General features: G+C 29.4%; 1 protein-coding gene across 6 annotated transcripts in view; it reads right to left on the reverse strand.

Annotated features, from left to right (window-relative positions):
- LOC111036355 (calmodulin-binding transcription activator 1) overlaps positions 1-19,347 on the reverse strand; it is a 114,435-nt gene that overhangs the window by 25,881 nt on the left and 69,207 nt on the right. For all 6 annotated transcript variants that reach the window (XM_022318353.1, XM_022318357.1, XM_022318354.1 and 3 more), the window contains exon 5: positions 7,580-7,715. In XM_022318353.1, the coding sequence (XP_022174045.1) occupies positions 7,580-7,715 (136 nt within the window). The remainder of the gene's footprint in view (positions 1-7,579; positions 7,716-19,347) is intronic.

The following is a 19,347-nucleotide window of genomic DNA, read 5'->3' on the forward strand; positions in this document are numbered from 1 at the left end:
GCGGTATGACCGTTTGGGAAATACGTGGTTTTGTTAAACACTGAAAAAAGGTTTCTGCCGGGCAGGGAAAAACGTCAAAACGTCCAATAGCTGCCCAGTGTTCAGGTTTTTATATATAAATATGAGAACAAATCGAAACAATATATTTGTATTTTTTTTTTATATATATATATATATATATATAAAACAAACTATCCGCGGCGTCTGTGGCGATTGGACGTAACGGTACATTATCTATAAATATATTTACATATTACGTTGATTTTTTAAATAATGATTTACAGATTAGCATAATATTTAAAAACAAAGAAAAATAATAATAATTAGGAGAGAAAAAACAGAGAGGTTAAGTATTAAGTATTATTTACAATCTACAATTTGTTTATGACATGTGTTGCTGATGGGAATCGAATGATTTTGGATATGTTGTCGGAGTCTGGACTAAGAACTTCATCGGGGTGGTTGGAAATTTTCGTATTTTTTCAAAGCCTAATATTTCTTATTTTGTTGTTATTTATAGTCATGTAGTCGTATAAGCATGATTCAGTGTCTCAGCCCTCTCCGTTAACACTTACAGCTATCCGCACACGGTGTCAACTTGGATTAAAGTTATTACACACGGACAGCATAAACAAGTGTTCGAAATTCAGCAGTTTCCGTGTCCGACGGTGGTTTAACACAAGATACCTCCGTCACTGCAGCGTAAGAGTAGATTAGAAAAAGCTTTTCGGATGCTTCATGCGAAACAAAAATATCGAAGCCGACATATTTTGTAGAAATCGCTTTGCGATTAAACAATAATAATATTGTAAAAATAATTACAACACCGCCGCTCCGTTTTCGTGAAGTTCAATTAAATTAAATTATATTTATAATATACCGCGTGCCCGCGAAAAATGAGTACACTCTATTACTCAGTGCCCTATACATATTTTATAACTATTTCTGGGGAAAATTCGTGGTCCACTGGTCTAGTTTCATATCCTGCGAACAGAATTCAAAAATATGTATAGCTTTACTGAGTAATGTGAGTAATTTAATTATGTGGTGGCCCATGTTTTCGAGGACACACCGTGGTATACAAATATCACATATTTATTAATTTAACAGCGAAACTAGACATAATACTGGAAATCTGTAAAAGTTCGAACGAATAATGTTGGACATCGTATCGCCGAATACTTCACGTCGGTAATTAATTTATACGTTGCGTCCGATTTACAACGACGGATTTTGTAAAATACGTTGACGGTTCGGAAATTTATGAATTATTACGACTGCGGTATACCTATACTGCTGAGGTTGCAGTTCGGTCACAAATGTTCAATCATATTATATTATATTGGTGGACCAATGTTGTACGGCCGTTTTGTGGGGACCTACTCGCAGGGTGACAGCGTACAATATGACACCGTTCGAAATGGGTGTGTGCGTTTTTCATTTCCCAGGACAAGTGTACAACAACCAGCAGCCGACACAGGATTACTGTTAGCCGAAAAAACATTAATCAAGCATAGTGTATGCACATTTTAAACGTAAATAAAACATTATATTCATTGAGAAATAATAACGATAATATTTGAGACGTATTAACAAAACACAGAAATCAATATTTTCTAAAAAATAATCACACATGTTTTGTAATGTACTATTATGAGATAAATATGTAAAACCCGAATTACATATTATAAATATATATTATTACTATCTGAAAACATAACAGATTTTTAAAGTGTTACAACATTTAGCGGATACGATTTGTATGAACCCGTGTTTGTAATAAATTGCAGTTTTTACTTCCCAAATTACTCAAATATCTCCAACGTATTTTGCTATTGTATTTTAAATCAATAATTTTTTTTAGTCCCAAAAGTAGCTAGTTTCCAAAACATATAAATCCATTGTTAAATCAATCATAATAATAATATATTGAAGCTTTCTTCCCGCAGTCGAAATTACAAACTAACATCACGGTGAAGTTGTTGTCAGCCTATAGAAAAAAGTATACTCTTCTGAAATGTTAATCCAGGAATAATATATATAATAGGCCCTTAATCTAAAATAGCAATCAACAGACATTTTTCTGGGCCAAAAATATATAATATTATCTTCTGTCGCTTTCAATTCTCGGCCCGTTACTCCCGGAAGGTCGAAGGCAATATCGTCCGAGCGTCGTAATTTACGATGACGTTTTGGTGCATGAAATGTCGCCTTTTTTCCAGAAAAAAGTGATTTGACCGCACAATATATGTCAAAACTTTCAGAGAATACGATTAAAAATGAAAGCAAAACCACTCCACTTGGATAATGGTGTTCTTATAGTGTAGTCGGATATCGTTTGCCAAAAAAAAAAAACCAAATTTTCCTTCTGAATGTGTCGGCGTCATAAATTATTTCTGGACAATTCTAATACAATTTGATAAAAGGGTAACGCCAAATTTTGACTAAAATCAAAAACAACATATGAGGTTTTCGAATATTGAGGTTATACGATGATCGATTAAATGGAATTTTTCCATGAAATTATTTAAAGGATAAAATATGTAACTAACGTACCTCTTATTTATAGCAATAAAATAGACCGTCGTAATATTATGCCAATGTAACTCATACGATTCTTTATCTGTAATATAAATTAGTGACTACGCATTTGTTTTCTGTGTCTATCATTTCTCTCCCCTCATACATAATATAAAATACATACACGCAACCAATAAAACCAACAAAATAGAAACATTGGATTACCTTCTCAACAAGTCATTTATTTATATTACAGTAGGTTCGGCGTCAAAATGTCGTTTCTAATAATAAACCAACTCGATCTATGACTAGTTTCATTAAGTATGAATTAAACTCAAAACTACCTACACTTCAATGTACCGAAATTGCCTATACACCACGCCGTCCAACAATATATAAGAAACAACGATAATATTATACTTCAATATTATTATTAATTGCAATATTTTTTATGATCCATTACGAAACAGGGACACTAGGTATGTTGTAAATCTGATGCAACAGTTACTATACGTGAAGATCATGCAATGTAGTTATGTTTAGAATGATTTAATACCAATTTTATAATTCTATGAATGTTATGTACAAATTTAACGTTGTTAATTATAATAAAATTATCTATTGTTATACAAGTTAAATTTCGATTGAATTATGTTTGAACTATATTTCATAGCGATTTCAGTATTCATTAGAGTATGGATTTGTATGTGTTAACATAATATATGCAGCTGAGATAAACTGAATGTTTCAAGCAATTAAATATTGATGGTATTTTTTTTTTTACTCATCAGCGCTTAATATTACATATTTACATATAACATATTTTAAGTTAATCACATATTGTTGTTATATTATCCACAAATTTGAATAAAATCAAGGGAAAATGAGGGAAATAAAAAGAAGAAAAATTGAGCTTGGTAACAATGTAATTTTAACTGTGGCGGCGAACTGTCTACTAACTGTTCACTAACTCGTTATGGGCTCAGCCCTATGTAGTTAGGGTTTAGGAGCATTGAAGTGTTTGTTTATACATATAACTTCTGTCAACGGTTCTTAAGTAGATAACTACAAAAAAACCTTTAGCGACCCAGTCAGCGCTGTTTGACAACATTAAATATAGTACATGATAGTCCATTGTTTTGTTGATGGCAAGAATCCAGTATGAATTAAAATATCTTATTTTTTTCATTATTATTTTAATATTTGAATAAAAATAAATATTCAAGCCATTTATATACGTACATAATTTTAATTTTAATATAAAAGAATCTGCACCCTACTTATATGATCAACAGATCAAAATTAGTTAACTGTTCACTAATTTATTAAGCATTTGGGCTTTAAAAAAATATATTTTAGACACAATGTCACAAAGATGTTATGTAGAGTTGATGAGTAAACTCGATATAATAGGTTTTGTAATATATATTTTAATGTATATTTTTATGTATTTTAATAATTTTGTATTATAATTTTAATTACAACAATAGTGCGCATACCATGAAGTACGCTATAGATTCAAACTCTCTCTGGTTTCCAAATAACATTCGGTTTATATTTTTTGTCAAAACATTACCTTTTGAATATCCATTTGTCAAAATGTGTTTCATTTCATTATATTTTATTGTCTTTATATCCCCACATATAACGTAGGTACATAATACATAATACATATATATATTGTGATTGAATTATTTTTTTTTTAGATAACACGATTGTTCAAGAAAAATATAGCCATACCAAATAAGTTTATATTTTTAATACAAAAAATATATAAGTTAAACATAAAAAGTAAATTAAATTGTAGTACGTCTCAAAGTATCATTAATTGTGTTTGAAAAATAACAAGTCAATGGAATCGTAAGGATGTAGCTCATAAATACATTTATTACCGTGCAAGGAAATTGATTAGGTAGTGTGATTGTGGGTAGGAGACGAAATTGCCCACGTGGTTCCAAGGTCAATCTTTGATAATAACTTCAACCGGAATCAAAATACCCTGCGTGTATTTCAGTAATTAAGTACTATTCATAAATTCACCGAAGGTTTTAGAAAAATTGAAATATATGAAACATGCCATCGGTTTTTTGTAAAATATGTTCATACAATTTGAGTGGAAAAAATTCTACGATAATATATACATAACATTGACTTTTGCACAAGAATGATGATTTGAACAATACACTGAATTACGTTTACAATTGCTTTAATTATTTACGAAGACAATTTTGGGAAATATTTTATATGTTATATACTGTTATGCATTTGCATTGCACTTGATACATATTATTTACACAAACATAATATATTATACATAATATAAAATATGTCCGTTTGAATGATAATACTAGTCAATTTTTTTGGTTGAATGAATAATAATAGAATGACTTTTTTAAAGATAACGCATACATAACATTGTATAAGTACGCACAAAGAAAGTACAAACAAATATTAGTTTTATAATATGTATTTACAACACAATTTTCCAACAAGTTAAAAAAGAAACGGTACCGTTACTAAATATTATAATAGTAACAGATTAATAAATGTTTCATTAATTCCCACGTAAAATAGTTTCTTCGAGTTCGTTTAAAAGATATGGTTAAGATTTAAAAGTCTTAAAAACTTTTTCTTTTACTTTAAGTCCCAGGTAAGATTATATTTTAAGACGGAGAAAACAAGACAACATTATTTGTTCTTACTTACAACTACAGGCACTGTAGTACACGTCATGCGGTCATATAATATTTAAACGTTCAGCAACAACCGTTAATAATGTTTAAAAGGATTTCTATTTTTTTTTTTTTTTTGGCAAAAATAAGTTCAAAACGCCAAGTGCTGATAAATGATGTTTGACTCATGTCAACATGCCTTCTGGGAGAAGTCGCCTCTTACACTGTGATCAAAATCGTATTATTTATTCGTCGACTATTCGTAAAACGTGTGTGTATTCAAACGGCACACACTTGTCATTCTAAAAATTATTTATAAGACTCGCAGAAATATGATTGTGCATTTAAAATGACGAGAACTGTTTGGTGCGGTAGTAGGTATATTCGTTTTGGTATGTCACCGGGGACTAGAAGTGCCACGCGCACGATACCTATATTCAGTACACATGAAAAAAATATGAAAATTGTCCACTATGATATAATTTATATCCTACATGGGTTAGGTTAGGGGTGTTTCGAAGTGCAAGTTTACGAATTCACAAAATGTAGGATGTGTATATTATATTGTAACGATGAATAACAATGGAATTCCGTACGAAACGAATAATAATAAATAAAAGCCAGAGAGTTCACTCACTCATATTTCTGTAAGCATACGTTTTGAATGTGCATCATCGAGTATTATCTTAATAATATTATCATATTAAATCATGGTCGTACGGTTAGGTTAGGCCTAGTCATTTGAGTGCAATCAATAAAACAATTTTTAGCAGATATCGCTGTGATGTCTCACGATGTATTTTTAAGTATTCGGTATGTTTAACATTACATCAAAAAAGAGTATGTACGAATGAAATATATGATTTATATGTTATATTTATTAGTGTATAAAAACTTAAAAATATTAAATGTCTACATAAATAACCTAACATTTCAGAAAAATTGAACATTGAATTACTGGCATATTGTATCAATAATTATATATTTGGTTTAAATTTCAGAATTGAAGAAAGATTTTTGATGGAATTACAAAGAAATAACAATAGGTACTAGGATAAAACTGTGATTTTCCGTTCTCTTCCTTTGTTTCGATAGTTTTTGCTTAATCATTTATTACAAAATATATTATCCAAAAACCGAAAAATTACTTTTTAAAAGTTCTCTCAATAAGATAAAATTGTCTACTGGAAAATGGTTGGATATACATAATACATGTATTGATTGAATCAAGTTTTCTGATCAAAAAGTTGTCCAAAGATAAAAAAAATTAGTAAACAACGCATTGTATAACCACTAGTTCCCTCCCTCTGATCAGAATCTAAAACGCATTGAATTAAATAATAATAGCGAATTATCCTCGTACATTTGTTTTTTGTAAGTTGGTGTTTAAATACCTAAACTTATATAGTGTAACTAATATTATAGCTACTATATACTTTTTTTTCTCGTTATATAACACATGTATTTTGTGTGTATAGATTTAAAATAAATATCTCGAGACACCGGTAAAAGTGGCATTTATTTATATAATATACACAATCAAAAGTTTATTGTTCGCGTAAAGGTGAATATCACGAAACTTTAAGACGGTCATTAAAACTTATTGTGGTTGAAAAACTAGTGAATTTCATATCATCGTTGAGACATACTTGTACACAAAAAAATACATTTCTAATCCAGTGAATTTTAATGTATGCATTTTATTATTTTATTTATACAAATAAAATCGTCTTGTTATAACACAAATTCTAACATACCACATACAATTCATATTATTATATATTTATTTGTATCATATAATTATCTTATATACTTTTTTTTTTCTTCTTTATGCTCTAATATCATTAAGTAAATTATAATTAAACTGTAACATGTATATCTTAAACGCCAAAAACCCTGGCAGTTGAGGCGTATTTCTAAATAAAAAAAAATCGTCTTGTATCGATATTATTGATTTCTTACATATTTAGGTAAGGTATATAGTATAAACTATAATGATATACTATATAGAGGAACGAATAGAATAAACAGTAGAATCTCAATGTCTTTACAATTCTATAAGTAGAAACCTGAAAGAGCAAATAAATTCACTCAATTGTGTTGCTATATATACACTTAAATACAATATGCATTATTCAATAATTCGAGATTCGTGGTAAACCCAATGTGTGTGTATATATTTTTTCCATCCGCTCCTTTATTATGAAACGTTTACACATTTACACCCAACTTAATATCGAATATTATCAGTTCGAGGAGGATTACCGTTATTTTATCTTTAAGTCGAATATTTCTAGCAGTGATAATAATATGTATTAATTTGGATTAAGTTTTTATTTGTAAAAATCATTGTAATATAGGAATGGTATATAAAATATTGCACTGACCTCAGTTCCTTGGACTTTCAACTTCATGTGGTCTTCACGAGTAGTCTTGCCGTCTTTTCTTTTTTTCCAACAATATCCATCACGCCTGTACCGCACTTTCTTCCTGCTGTACAATAACATTGAACCACTCTTGGGCCTAAAAATATAGTATCAGTTGTTAAATATACTCAATCAAGACTTAATATTCAGCAGTTAAGTTGGTTAAAAAATAAATTAGAAGTATTATTTCTATATAAACAATAAGTACAATATTTAGTATCAATATTCAATAGTACATGTAATATGTGTAATTTTATATACATGTAATTTATTGGCTTATTGTATAAGTAATTATAATTAGTAGTTTAATTATATTAAAAATAAATAATATTAGACGTATTGAAATTTAAATAAATTTTTTCGAACACCAGTAGCTTAGGAAAAAGAAAATAATAATTAAAGTTATTAAATTGTTACGCCTTATTTTAGCAAACTATCTGCTTCTTTCTACATTTTTTGAAACATTTTTATAATTTTGAATTGAAATTTTTGATTTTATAACTGAAAATCAGTTTTAATTTTGAACATTTGGTCAATGCATTTTTAATGATATTTAATTTATGTTGTAGACACCTATAGTTATAGATCATTTTTTTTAATAACATTTTAAAATACAATAAAATACATTATATTATATGGTTTGATCAAATTGTCTAAATGGATACCTAAGAGCACTGTTATAATCTTTTAAAATGCAGGGTTGTATTGAGCAGTTAAAACACAATTAAATATATATATATTAATTACCAATGTTAAATTACTTTCATTAGAAATGTTGGTAACACAAGACCAATACAATCATTTAATTACCGTGCGTTTTAAAATATATAATAATATTAAATTATTGATATAAAACAATTAAAGATTCATCGCTCAGCCCCTGAATATAAAATGATAAATGTAGGGACAGATGTCAAAATAATAGAAAGTCTTCAAAACGCCAAAAGGTAAATCAGCAATAGATAGCACAGATAAGTCACCCGAATGAAAATTCACCAAATGTAAAAAACTCAATTTTAATGTTGAATTGAAATGAGATAAAACATTACAAATATATTAAGGATGGAAATATTTGAAACTTCATATATTTATTTAAAATAGCTAGTAGTGAAACATCATTGAACGAAATACCTAGTTATTAGCTATTGATAAAAGATTAAAGTTTTTATCCGTAGTCAGAAATGCAATATTTTTTTTTTCATAAAAAGCAAAATAATGTTATAGTTAAATAGATAGAATATATTCACTCTTTATTTTTACGAAGCAGTGTTCAAATAGAATAAGTAATGGCTTAGTAACTAATTATTTTGTAGCATCAATAAAATAATACATGACCTAGATTTATAAAATTCTAAACCGTATTATGTAGGACGGAAAGTTTTTAATAATTACATTGCAAAATACATTGTTTTTAAATTAAACATAAACACTTTTAATAATACGTGAGCAAACACTTTTCTAATCTCAACTAATCACATGATAATGTTGAAATAATGTGGTTAAAAAATAAAAATGAACAATAAAACATAAAAATGTGGTCAAGATCCAATCTATAATTAATTCAAAAATAATTTTTCCCGTGCAGGATAGAACTAATGTAGTCATTTATTAGCCATTTTTCAAATGTATAATAAATCAAAAAACAAATTGTCATACAGTTGATTATAATAATAATATATTATGATAAACCGGCTGAACTATATTTGTGGGTGTCTGCAACAATTAAATTTATTGATGTATGTATTTTTTCCGTTACAAAAATATTCATTTTTATTTCTCTATTCCTATTATAATATTATCAGATTGATTATGAAAAACTGTATCAACAAAAGCCTAACAAATAATAATAAGTAAATAGTTATAGATTTTATACAGAAATCCTAATGTATTTAAAAATATGTTATTTATAGTTGAAGGACCATTCATAATTAAATAATATTTGGAAACTTCCTAAATTTTTTTTGTTTTTTAAATAGTTACATCCTTAGGTATGCAGATTAAAAAAAAATCGACTTGAATTCGTACAACTTTTTCAAAGAGACGTTGATTTCCTCTCTTTCTCCCTCTAAATTACTGGCACTTAAAATGTTTCTGGTGTTCTTTAAGGGTATAAAAAAAAAAACAAGCACCAGAGGTTTTCGTAAATGATCTTTGCTTCTGAATCGCCGTTATAGTGCTCTCTCGAGTAGCTTCTTGACGGGTGACAATTTAATTATTTATTCCTCGTTTATTCGAAAACTTTTCAATCGCGGGAGAAAGGCTACGAAAACATCAACTTCATTTGCAAACTTTAAAATGAAAGTTTTTTTTTCGCACTGTTTTGAAAAACAAGTCAACAACACTCTGCTGTTAGTTATTCACGGAGTGTAGAACTAAAAAAACGAACACGTAGCCTTGAAAGTCATTAAAGAAAACCTCCGGTTCGAGATCATCCGGATGCTTTTTTTTTTTACTCTACCTAGTTACCGATGAGTGCATGTAATATGACATGTTTGAATTCGTCGTTACAGATTTATAAAGTTATACATTGAATACAATGTCTAGATCTTCGCTAAAGTACATCGAAAGCGCCACCATCTTAACCACGGTTTTTGAAATATTCTAGTCCGTCACAGAGTTAACGTTTCAGTGTCATTAGGCATCAATGAACGTCATTACGAAAGTGTTTTCAGTAAATGGCCATATTACTAAACTGTTAACTAGCAATTTAAGCACCTAATTAAACAGATTTATTATTATAAAATGTTTATTAAAGATGATGCAATCAATTATTATGTTTTAGAATATTCATCGCAGTGTTCAAACCACATGATTTCCTTATGGCGTTTGAACTAAAAACATGCAAATTAGTCAGACTCAAAAAACATTAACATGCTACCAGGAATAAATAATAATAATACTAATGATTTAGATATTAATAATTAGGGCTCGGAAATTAATGCGCTTAAAAAAGTACAAATATGCTCTAAAAATATGCACTTATATTTTATTTTTTGACACAAAATTTTCATTTGCAGAAATATTTTATAAAATTATAAATATGGAAAAAGCAAAGTAATAAAAATAATTTTGGTTTTTAATTTTTAATTTTTAATCATAATTTAAACAACAACAAAATTGTATAAAAATGCCTCCAAAATGTTCTTTGAATAAAATAAATACGTATAAGTCGGAACTGACAATAATATCTCGGCAGTAGGTCTATTAATCCCATCAGCCCATCAACAATAAACATTGAATTATTTCCCTAGATAAGTATTTATAGAAAATCATCATATTTTTATTGCAGCTGTTTCTATTTTCTATTTATTTTCTATTTATATAATATTCCATTTTAGATAAAGCAAGCTGTAGTTATAATTCATAAATATTTATACATTATATAGAAGAAAAACATTGTTTTTGATGTCGAATGGAAATTTAAAAAATACGATACAGGAATATCTAATAAATTCTTTCAATATAAACCTATTTATTATTTTATTTACTAATCTTCATATATTATAATTTATAAAATATACTCTAAAAAAATGTAAAATTAAGAAATATGCTCTAAACTCTAAAAATCATTAAATATGCAAAAATATGCAGTATAAACTTTTGATATGTTTTTCGTAGTTTCTTAGAATGAATTTCTAGCTCACTTAGCAATAAATCTAACGATCCAAAAAAAACATGCAAATGCAACAACTTCCGAGCCCTATTAATAATATTATAGTGTTTAATAAACTAATATAAGAGTGATAATTATATTAACATTATTAATACTTTTATAGTTTTTGAAAATTTTCCAAGACCACAGTAAAAGTTTTAAAAAGGCACTACGCACTTATAAGGAGTATAATATGCAGTATACATAAGCAGCAGTGCAGAGCCCTACTTACAGATTTTGGGACCCGGAGCTAATTTCTTGGTGAGCCCTCTAGACTTAAATTATTAGTAATATAGATTACTATATAATAATTACCTATACAAATTCAATTTTTTTCACTCTATCGTTTTTTTATATTCAATTTATTTTTAAGATTATAAATCAATTATACCATAAGACTATAGATAATTATTTAATGCAGATTGCTATCAATAATACGTTTATGACTGTATCAAAGTTATAAATGGAGCGCTTAATTATGTGGGGGGGCCGGAAATACAGCCCCCCCTAGTCCAAACAAGTAAGGCTTTGCAGCAGTGGTGGTCAAATAATTTTGACAGTGGGTGATGTGGCTGATTTTTTATCATACACAATTTGATCATTAAAAATATAATATTTATACCATTTAATACCTATACCTAACTAAGTTATTATAAACATTGAAAATAAGGTCATTGGGTAATATATCATCAACTGATAAACAGAGTGTTTATCTTAACTCATTCATGTCATTATTATTTAGTTGTAACATAATTTAAAAACCTGTTCTCTATTTGTATGGATGTAATAGTATAATTTACAATCGGTTTAATTTCAAATTAAGAACTTTACAGTGCTAAAAAGTATTTCTTGAAAAACATCGTCTCGTGATTTTAAAATAACTTTGAATAAATTCACTTTTTTATAGTTTTACATAGTATAAAATAAATTTAACAGTATACATTTTAAGGAATATAAAATTGAACTACTTGACAGTTGACAATAATTAATTATTATTCTTTATTGAGATCTTAAACTAAAATTTTTAAAATTATTATTATAAGAACGAAAATTCAATGAACTCCTAATCCTTGTTATTAATCACTCCAACCAAACTAAACAAAAACAAAAAAGTAAAAATAAATTTTTATTACATGAAATTTATGTTATCTTATTGCTTACACAGTGGAAATAATGTGTTAAGTTTAATTTATAGTATGATTGCATCGGTATTTAATGTGAAATTATGTATTATCCAATGTTCTGTGCAGGTCAAACTATTTTTTCTTTAGTGTCCTGTGATACCTACTTGTAAATTCCATTTCCAGTTTCGGAGTTTTCAGTTCTCTCGTTTTTAATACATTTATTTTATTTTTAGTTAGTCTACAAAAATCACTCGTATAATTATTTGATTTATTATATCCTGAGCATTTGGATTTCTGTGCACGAATCTTGTCCAGCGTATAAAAATGACAGTACACAATATAAAAAATATCCAGCCTACGACGGCGATTGATATTATGAAAGTTTTTATGACATCGTGAAGCATTATTGTGTTAATTATTACGTTTAAATTTTAAAATTTAAAAAAAATTTATGAGTTTAATAGGTATATTTATTTTAATATACTTGTTTACTTTGTCAATAGAATAGCCAGTCATATATATTTATACATACATTTTTTAAATGTTATACCTAAACATTTAATTTCATTTTTACCCCCCAAGACCAATTGGAGGTCATATTATAGGGTTTTCTAGTGACTGATAGAATAATACGGAATAAAACTTTTTTTGCCTAATATAATTTCAGTAGAATTAAAATTATATTTGTCCATCATATTATAATGATAATCAACCAATAACATAAAATAAAGCATCTTGTATTAATTAAATATTCAGCAAATGTATTCATTTTCAATTGATAATTGTTTATAAGTTGAATTGCAAAATATGTTAAACGACAATCATATTATCTGCATTAATCCATTCAAATGATTATTTAACAAGTTTACTGTGGATGACACCAATATTATAGTTTCACAATGAAGGATGACACGAAAAGAGCCGTCATCGCATGTACCTTGTTATTCAATGCTCTATATAACTTTGTTAGAGTATTACGATTAAACTGTAAATTCGTCTTTTTTCTACGTCACCTTAATACGTATAATTTTATTCGTACTCGAAAGTCAAACGTAAATATTTAAGAATTTTTTTTAAATCCAAATTGTATTCTACTCAAGAACTCAATGGTTATAAAATATAATCGCAGCTAAGGTATTAAAGAAATGTTTTTACCGTGTATTGAAACTGAACAAAGTATTACAATTATGTAAAATAAAATACTTAATTTATTCATAAACAATAGTTTTATTATGAAAAAAAGAAGTATACAATTTTTTTAAATTACAAAAATTAAATATTATGGACGATATTATATTATCGAATGTGTGTAAATATAACCAAGTATCTAATTTCTTTTTTTTAAATCGTCAAATGTCTAATGCATAGTTTAATAATATTGTTCACATGATAGAATTATGTTTAATTATTTATCAATAAAACGTGAGTAAGAAAATCATAATGAAACACATTATAATATTATTAATTACTGGACTTTATTTCCGTTGAAAACTATATACTAAAAATGTGTACTGAAAAACTTGAAGTATCAATATATTTATTTATAGAATTGAGATGGTTAGGTTTGAATATTAGATACATCAAAAGTTAGATGTATTTTGTAGATACTTTAAAAAATATATTTATATATTTTACTATATTAATGGTAGTATTAATACCTATATATACATATGAATTTATTTTTATTTTTTAATATAGTTCAATGCAAGCGTTGACCGAAAAACAACGTTGTAAAATGTGTTTCAAGTTTGTATTGTTATTTTCTAGCTGTTCAAAAATATATGAAATTAGGTAAATAGTAATAGGTTTTAAAAATAATACAAAACTCTTTAATTTCATCGATATGGACTTAAATTATCTTATATATGAGTAATCGATTATGACTTAAGAGTTATGGGTATTTATTATTTATTTTAACAACTTAACTTGGCTAATTACTAACAATAGTGTGGAAATACGAGTGAATTCATTATTATAAGTAAGGTAAGTAATAAGAATCTTTAATAAAATAATTTAAAAAGTCATAGAAACACTCAAATAGAGCATCCTTATATATTATTACAAATTAAAATATGAAGTACCTAATTATGTAAATATTATGTAGAAAAAAACAATCTTGTGTCACGCCCATAATACAATTCCAGAATGTTTATTTTATTTTACGACTTGGTAAGTCAAATTAATAAAAAAAAATTTAATAATACATTATTAAAGCATACCAAACTATAAAATAATTTAATTAGGAGCGTACCTACCCTTTCTTATCTGTGACTTTCGTGACGTTCATAAATTAAATATATTTTTTTTTTATTCAAATTAGAAATTAAAACCTTTTATGTTTTGTTTGCACCATAATTTGCAATGACTGTATTGACATATCTAAAAAAATGTGACAGTAGAAAATAATGATTTTGGTTCTATATTAATATCTTATGTATGACTAGGTATATTAGTTTTTATAGCAATATATTAGAGCATAATACCAATGAGACTTTTTATAAAATAAACGTTATCTTAAAAAAACATATTTGAAAATAATTGTTTTTTTTTTTAAGTAAATTTAATCAAATTTAAACGAACAAAGTCAATGCTCTCGGAAATCAAAATTATCGAAAAAAGGCAAATCGATTATAGGACATTAAATACTGATGTGTAAAAAGTTTTCACATCGAATGTACGAACATTATTGTTAATAAATTTTAATTTAACGCCACAAGGTTTTATCTACCTATACTTATAGTTTAAAATACGGCATCTCGTAAGGTGGGCAGTGAAACAATTTAACGTTAGTTAAACACTAAACGTGTATCGTCGTTATTTATCACCAACTACACGGTGTTTTATGATAAGCTTTAGTAGAAAATTACAAACAGTTTTATCCATTTCATACGTGATGTACGGAAACGGGGTATTAGGGTGTCGTGGCCCAGAGGATTTGTATCACAATAACATCGCATTGAAATATATTACGTCAAATGTTCGTGACACACTCATAGCAGTTGTATATCTTTATAATATTAATACACAATATTTGTTTGTTGGGCTGATATCTTTACAAACGACGACACCGATAGCCATATTGTTGACGCCACCGATAATTCGATATCATATTATATTATAATGCCGAATAATTTATTACCTTTAGATAAGGTTCACAACAACTTAAAGGCTGCGTACACAGTGAATATTGTAAAAAACACATATTCAGTAGACGTACAGTGTATACTGCAGAGAGGGACAATATCGTACCTATATATTATACTCATTCTAGTGGCGAGTTTGAGGTGATACACAACAGTGTTTGAATTCGTTTTTGATATTTTCCAGTTGTTATTATTATTTAGCATATTATGTTATACATTTTAACGTAATAATAACTTGTATCAGTGACACTGAAATTATCTAATTGAATAATGAACAAATCGTAAGAGACAGCAGTGTGGCCCAATTCCCCAACCTCACCTAACAGAAATGTGTAGTGGTACATTAACCTTTTTGGAAAAAAGCTTCATATTGTGGCTTGACTATGGCCCGGCTTCCGCCTAAGAATGTCATATTATGCTTAATTAATAACGAATAATTTATGTAAATATTATATTTCATTATGAAACACCTTGAAATCTCGTCGGTCAAAATAATATTAAATAAGTAGGTTAGATAATAATGTTTAACCCACTCAGTGGTCTAATATAGTACTGAAGGACATTTATAATTGAAGTACCTATAGTATTATTATATGATTTATTTAATTTTGACAGAAATAAGTATCATCAAGAAAGCAATATAATGTGAGAACTTAAACAATTGATGTTTGCCGACGACAAACACATCATACGCTGTACAATACTTTATGTCGTTAAACAGCTACACAATGTCACAAACGACGACAACGACGACGGCAGCAAACACCGCGAGATGATGGTATAGTTGGTTCAAGGCGGACAAACTGTGTCCAGCGGTAAATGGTTTGAGCGACAATTTTGAGCGACAATTTTCTCGACGGCCACCACGTCACCGCTGGCCAGTGTGACCGTACCGAACTGGACGACAGCATTCGCCGTCACGAAAAGATCGTACCATACGATGCCGTGACGGTATTTCACCGACTTGTCTTGGCACCCAGCATTATGTCGGCTCCGATCAAATGGCCGAACCGACTGAACTCAGTCCGCAAGTCTTCGACGCAGAAGCTTTTCGGCAGTCTGGCCACGCTCACACAACCGGCATTGTCACTGGCGGGCGGCAATGCGCGTCGCTTCTGGACCGGAAGTGGCAATGCGACGGTGACCTTGATTTCGGCTTGCAGTAATCGTAATGTTCGTTGCAGGTAGTGTTTTCTTCGAGACTGTCCGGACCGGATATCGCGTCGTCGAACATGAACACCGTGCAGGCGACGGAAAACTTGCTCGGCGCGCGCCACCCGACCACCGTCGACTGGACGAACTTCCGTCCTTCCGGTGCTCTTCCCCACGGACACATCATCTTGGCGACGACCAAAACGACGAACCGGTTCGCTCGGACCCGGATCGAGTCCACGGACTTGACGCACACCCGGTACCGGTCGTACCCCATTCGGACGGCGAACTGCTGCACTTCGTTTGGGCCGTGCGCCGCGATATGCGGGCGTCCGCGGAACAGGAACAGGTGTTCGGACCGAGAGCCGTAGAACTCTCGCAGCGTAATAAGCGAGCGCGAACTCGTCGCCCACCGCGCCGACCTGTTCGTTGGTCATCGTCGCCACCGCTCCAAAATCCGCCGCACCCATCCGAGCGATTTCGGCGGTCGATTCACCACTGCCGCCGACTATACTGCTGTGCCGTCGCGGTTCCGGTTCCGGTTTTTTTTCTGTTTTTTGCCGCCTATCAGTCGTCTCCGCCGCCGACACGCTGTTATAACGCGGGTGAGGTAATGACGAGTGTGTGGAGATGCTCGCAAATGTCTGCTCTTCAAACGGTATATTATTACGAAAATTATTCTTCGACATGGACGCGTTACATTCGACGTTAAGTTAAACTGACAAGTACAAAAGTATGATCTGTTCGAAGCCATCGCGATAAATGTATGAAACAATGCGAGTTTCCGGTATTTCTATAGTTACCGCCGCCTCGTATACAGGTAGTGATGGCTAGGTTATTGACGATCGATATATTGGATCGGCCAGTAATAGCTATAACAATGGGATACGGTTTAGTGTACCGTATTACTTCACACACATTATTTGGGTACATATTTTTATATTATTTAGTTACAACAATGCGTTATTATATTATTGTCGTCCCTTCGTGTTATCATTGCGAGGAAAACCCACTAATAAGTTAACTACAGGGTACATTAACCTAATGTAAGGTTATATATCAAAATAATGCCTATTTCAAATGTTTTGCGTATAATGTATTGGCGCGCACAGTTTTTTTGACATGTCTCAAAAACCCAACGGTTTCCCAGTAATATAAAAGTTAAATATCATGGAACGTCATGTACTATTTGAGGAAAAAAAATATTTCAATGCTCGAGTGCCGGAGCATCAGCACGCGTCTTCGGTCGATACCTTTGTAACGATGATTTTACCATCTGCTGGCCGCCAGGTCTTAGACTTTGAAATAATTTTTGCATTAACACTGACCGAAAACTATGGGGAAGTGCTATTAAAACGGAAGACTAATTTTTTCGATAAGTAGTTAGGCATGGACGATGGGACTTGGTGCTAGGGCTGGTTGTATTTCCAGTTACTGTTGTCGCCGAAATTACCGAAAATACCATCTACATTTAGAATTTATGTAGGTAGGCGATCATAATTTAGTCAGTTTTATTTTATCTGATATCATATTACTCAGAACAAAAACAACTATTTTTAGAATTCCCGTTTGACACTGGTAATATTGTTATGCATTTTTTGAATAAATTCCCCAACGGCATTATGAAATATTTTTCGATGTATTTATTACAAAATAAATAATTATTATAAACATAATTTTTAAATAGACGTTACATTTTTCCGTGTTGGGAAAACTTCACTAAATGCACCGAAAATACCGCAGATACGGGTCGTAAACGAAAAACAGATACCGGTGTCAACATTTGAAATCCCGCCAGCCCTAGTTGGTACACATTCTTCACAAACGATGCTAAAACGGGTAAACATAAGAATTTTTAAACTGGGATCGCTGATGGACCTATTATATATTTTGCGTGCTTGGTGTTATTGATTTTTATTCACTTTTTAAGTATTGAAATTTAATTTTAGTATTTTCGATTTTTAACGGACAGACGAATGTTTTAATTTTGCAATATGTTTTAATTTTTAATTTTGTTATTAAAAATGTTTAATATTAATATCGTAGGTTATATTAACACAAGGTTCAATATACGGTTTGCTTACTAAAATTATAAAAAAAAGTATAGCGTTATTCCACAAATATTTGTACGATCATCTGAAGTTTAAACATCGACAAACTTGGATGAGTAAAATCACGATTTCAAAACATTTTAAGTTTAAACGTTGATGAATTGGATATGTAACCAAATAATAACAATTTTAGTTATTTTGTTGTAATTAGTTAGCTCTACAAAAAAAAATACTATAGGATAATAAATAGTCTAATTGATTCTGTTCAGAATAATTAATAATATCAATGATAATATGTATTGTTATAGAATTTTGTTACTTTATTTTAACTAAAGTAATTAGATGATAGTTATTATGGTGTTACGTACTATTTTTTTTACATATATTTATGCACACATGTTAATCACAACTTAATTAAAAATTGAATAAAATACTGTTTATTATATATTATATTTTGTATTATTTTATTTATACTAATTTGACTACTAATTGTGTATCTTTATATATCAGGATTCTATAACTTAAGAATTTAAATATGGGACCAAACTAAAAGTAACTTAATTAAAACTTTCTATCGGTGAAAAAATTATTTTCAAACTGCAGAATA

Source organism: Myzus persicae, unplaced genomic scaffold (assembly GCF_001856785.1).
Source record: "Myzus persicae strain clone G006 unplaced genomic scaffold, MPER_G0061.0, whole genome shotgun sequence".
Taxonomy (NCBI): domain Eukaryota; kingdom Metazoa; phylum Arthropoda; class Insecta; order Hemiptera; family Aphididae; genus Myzus; species Myzus persicae.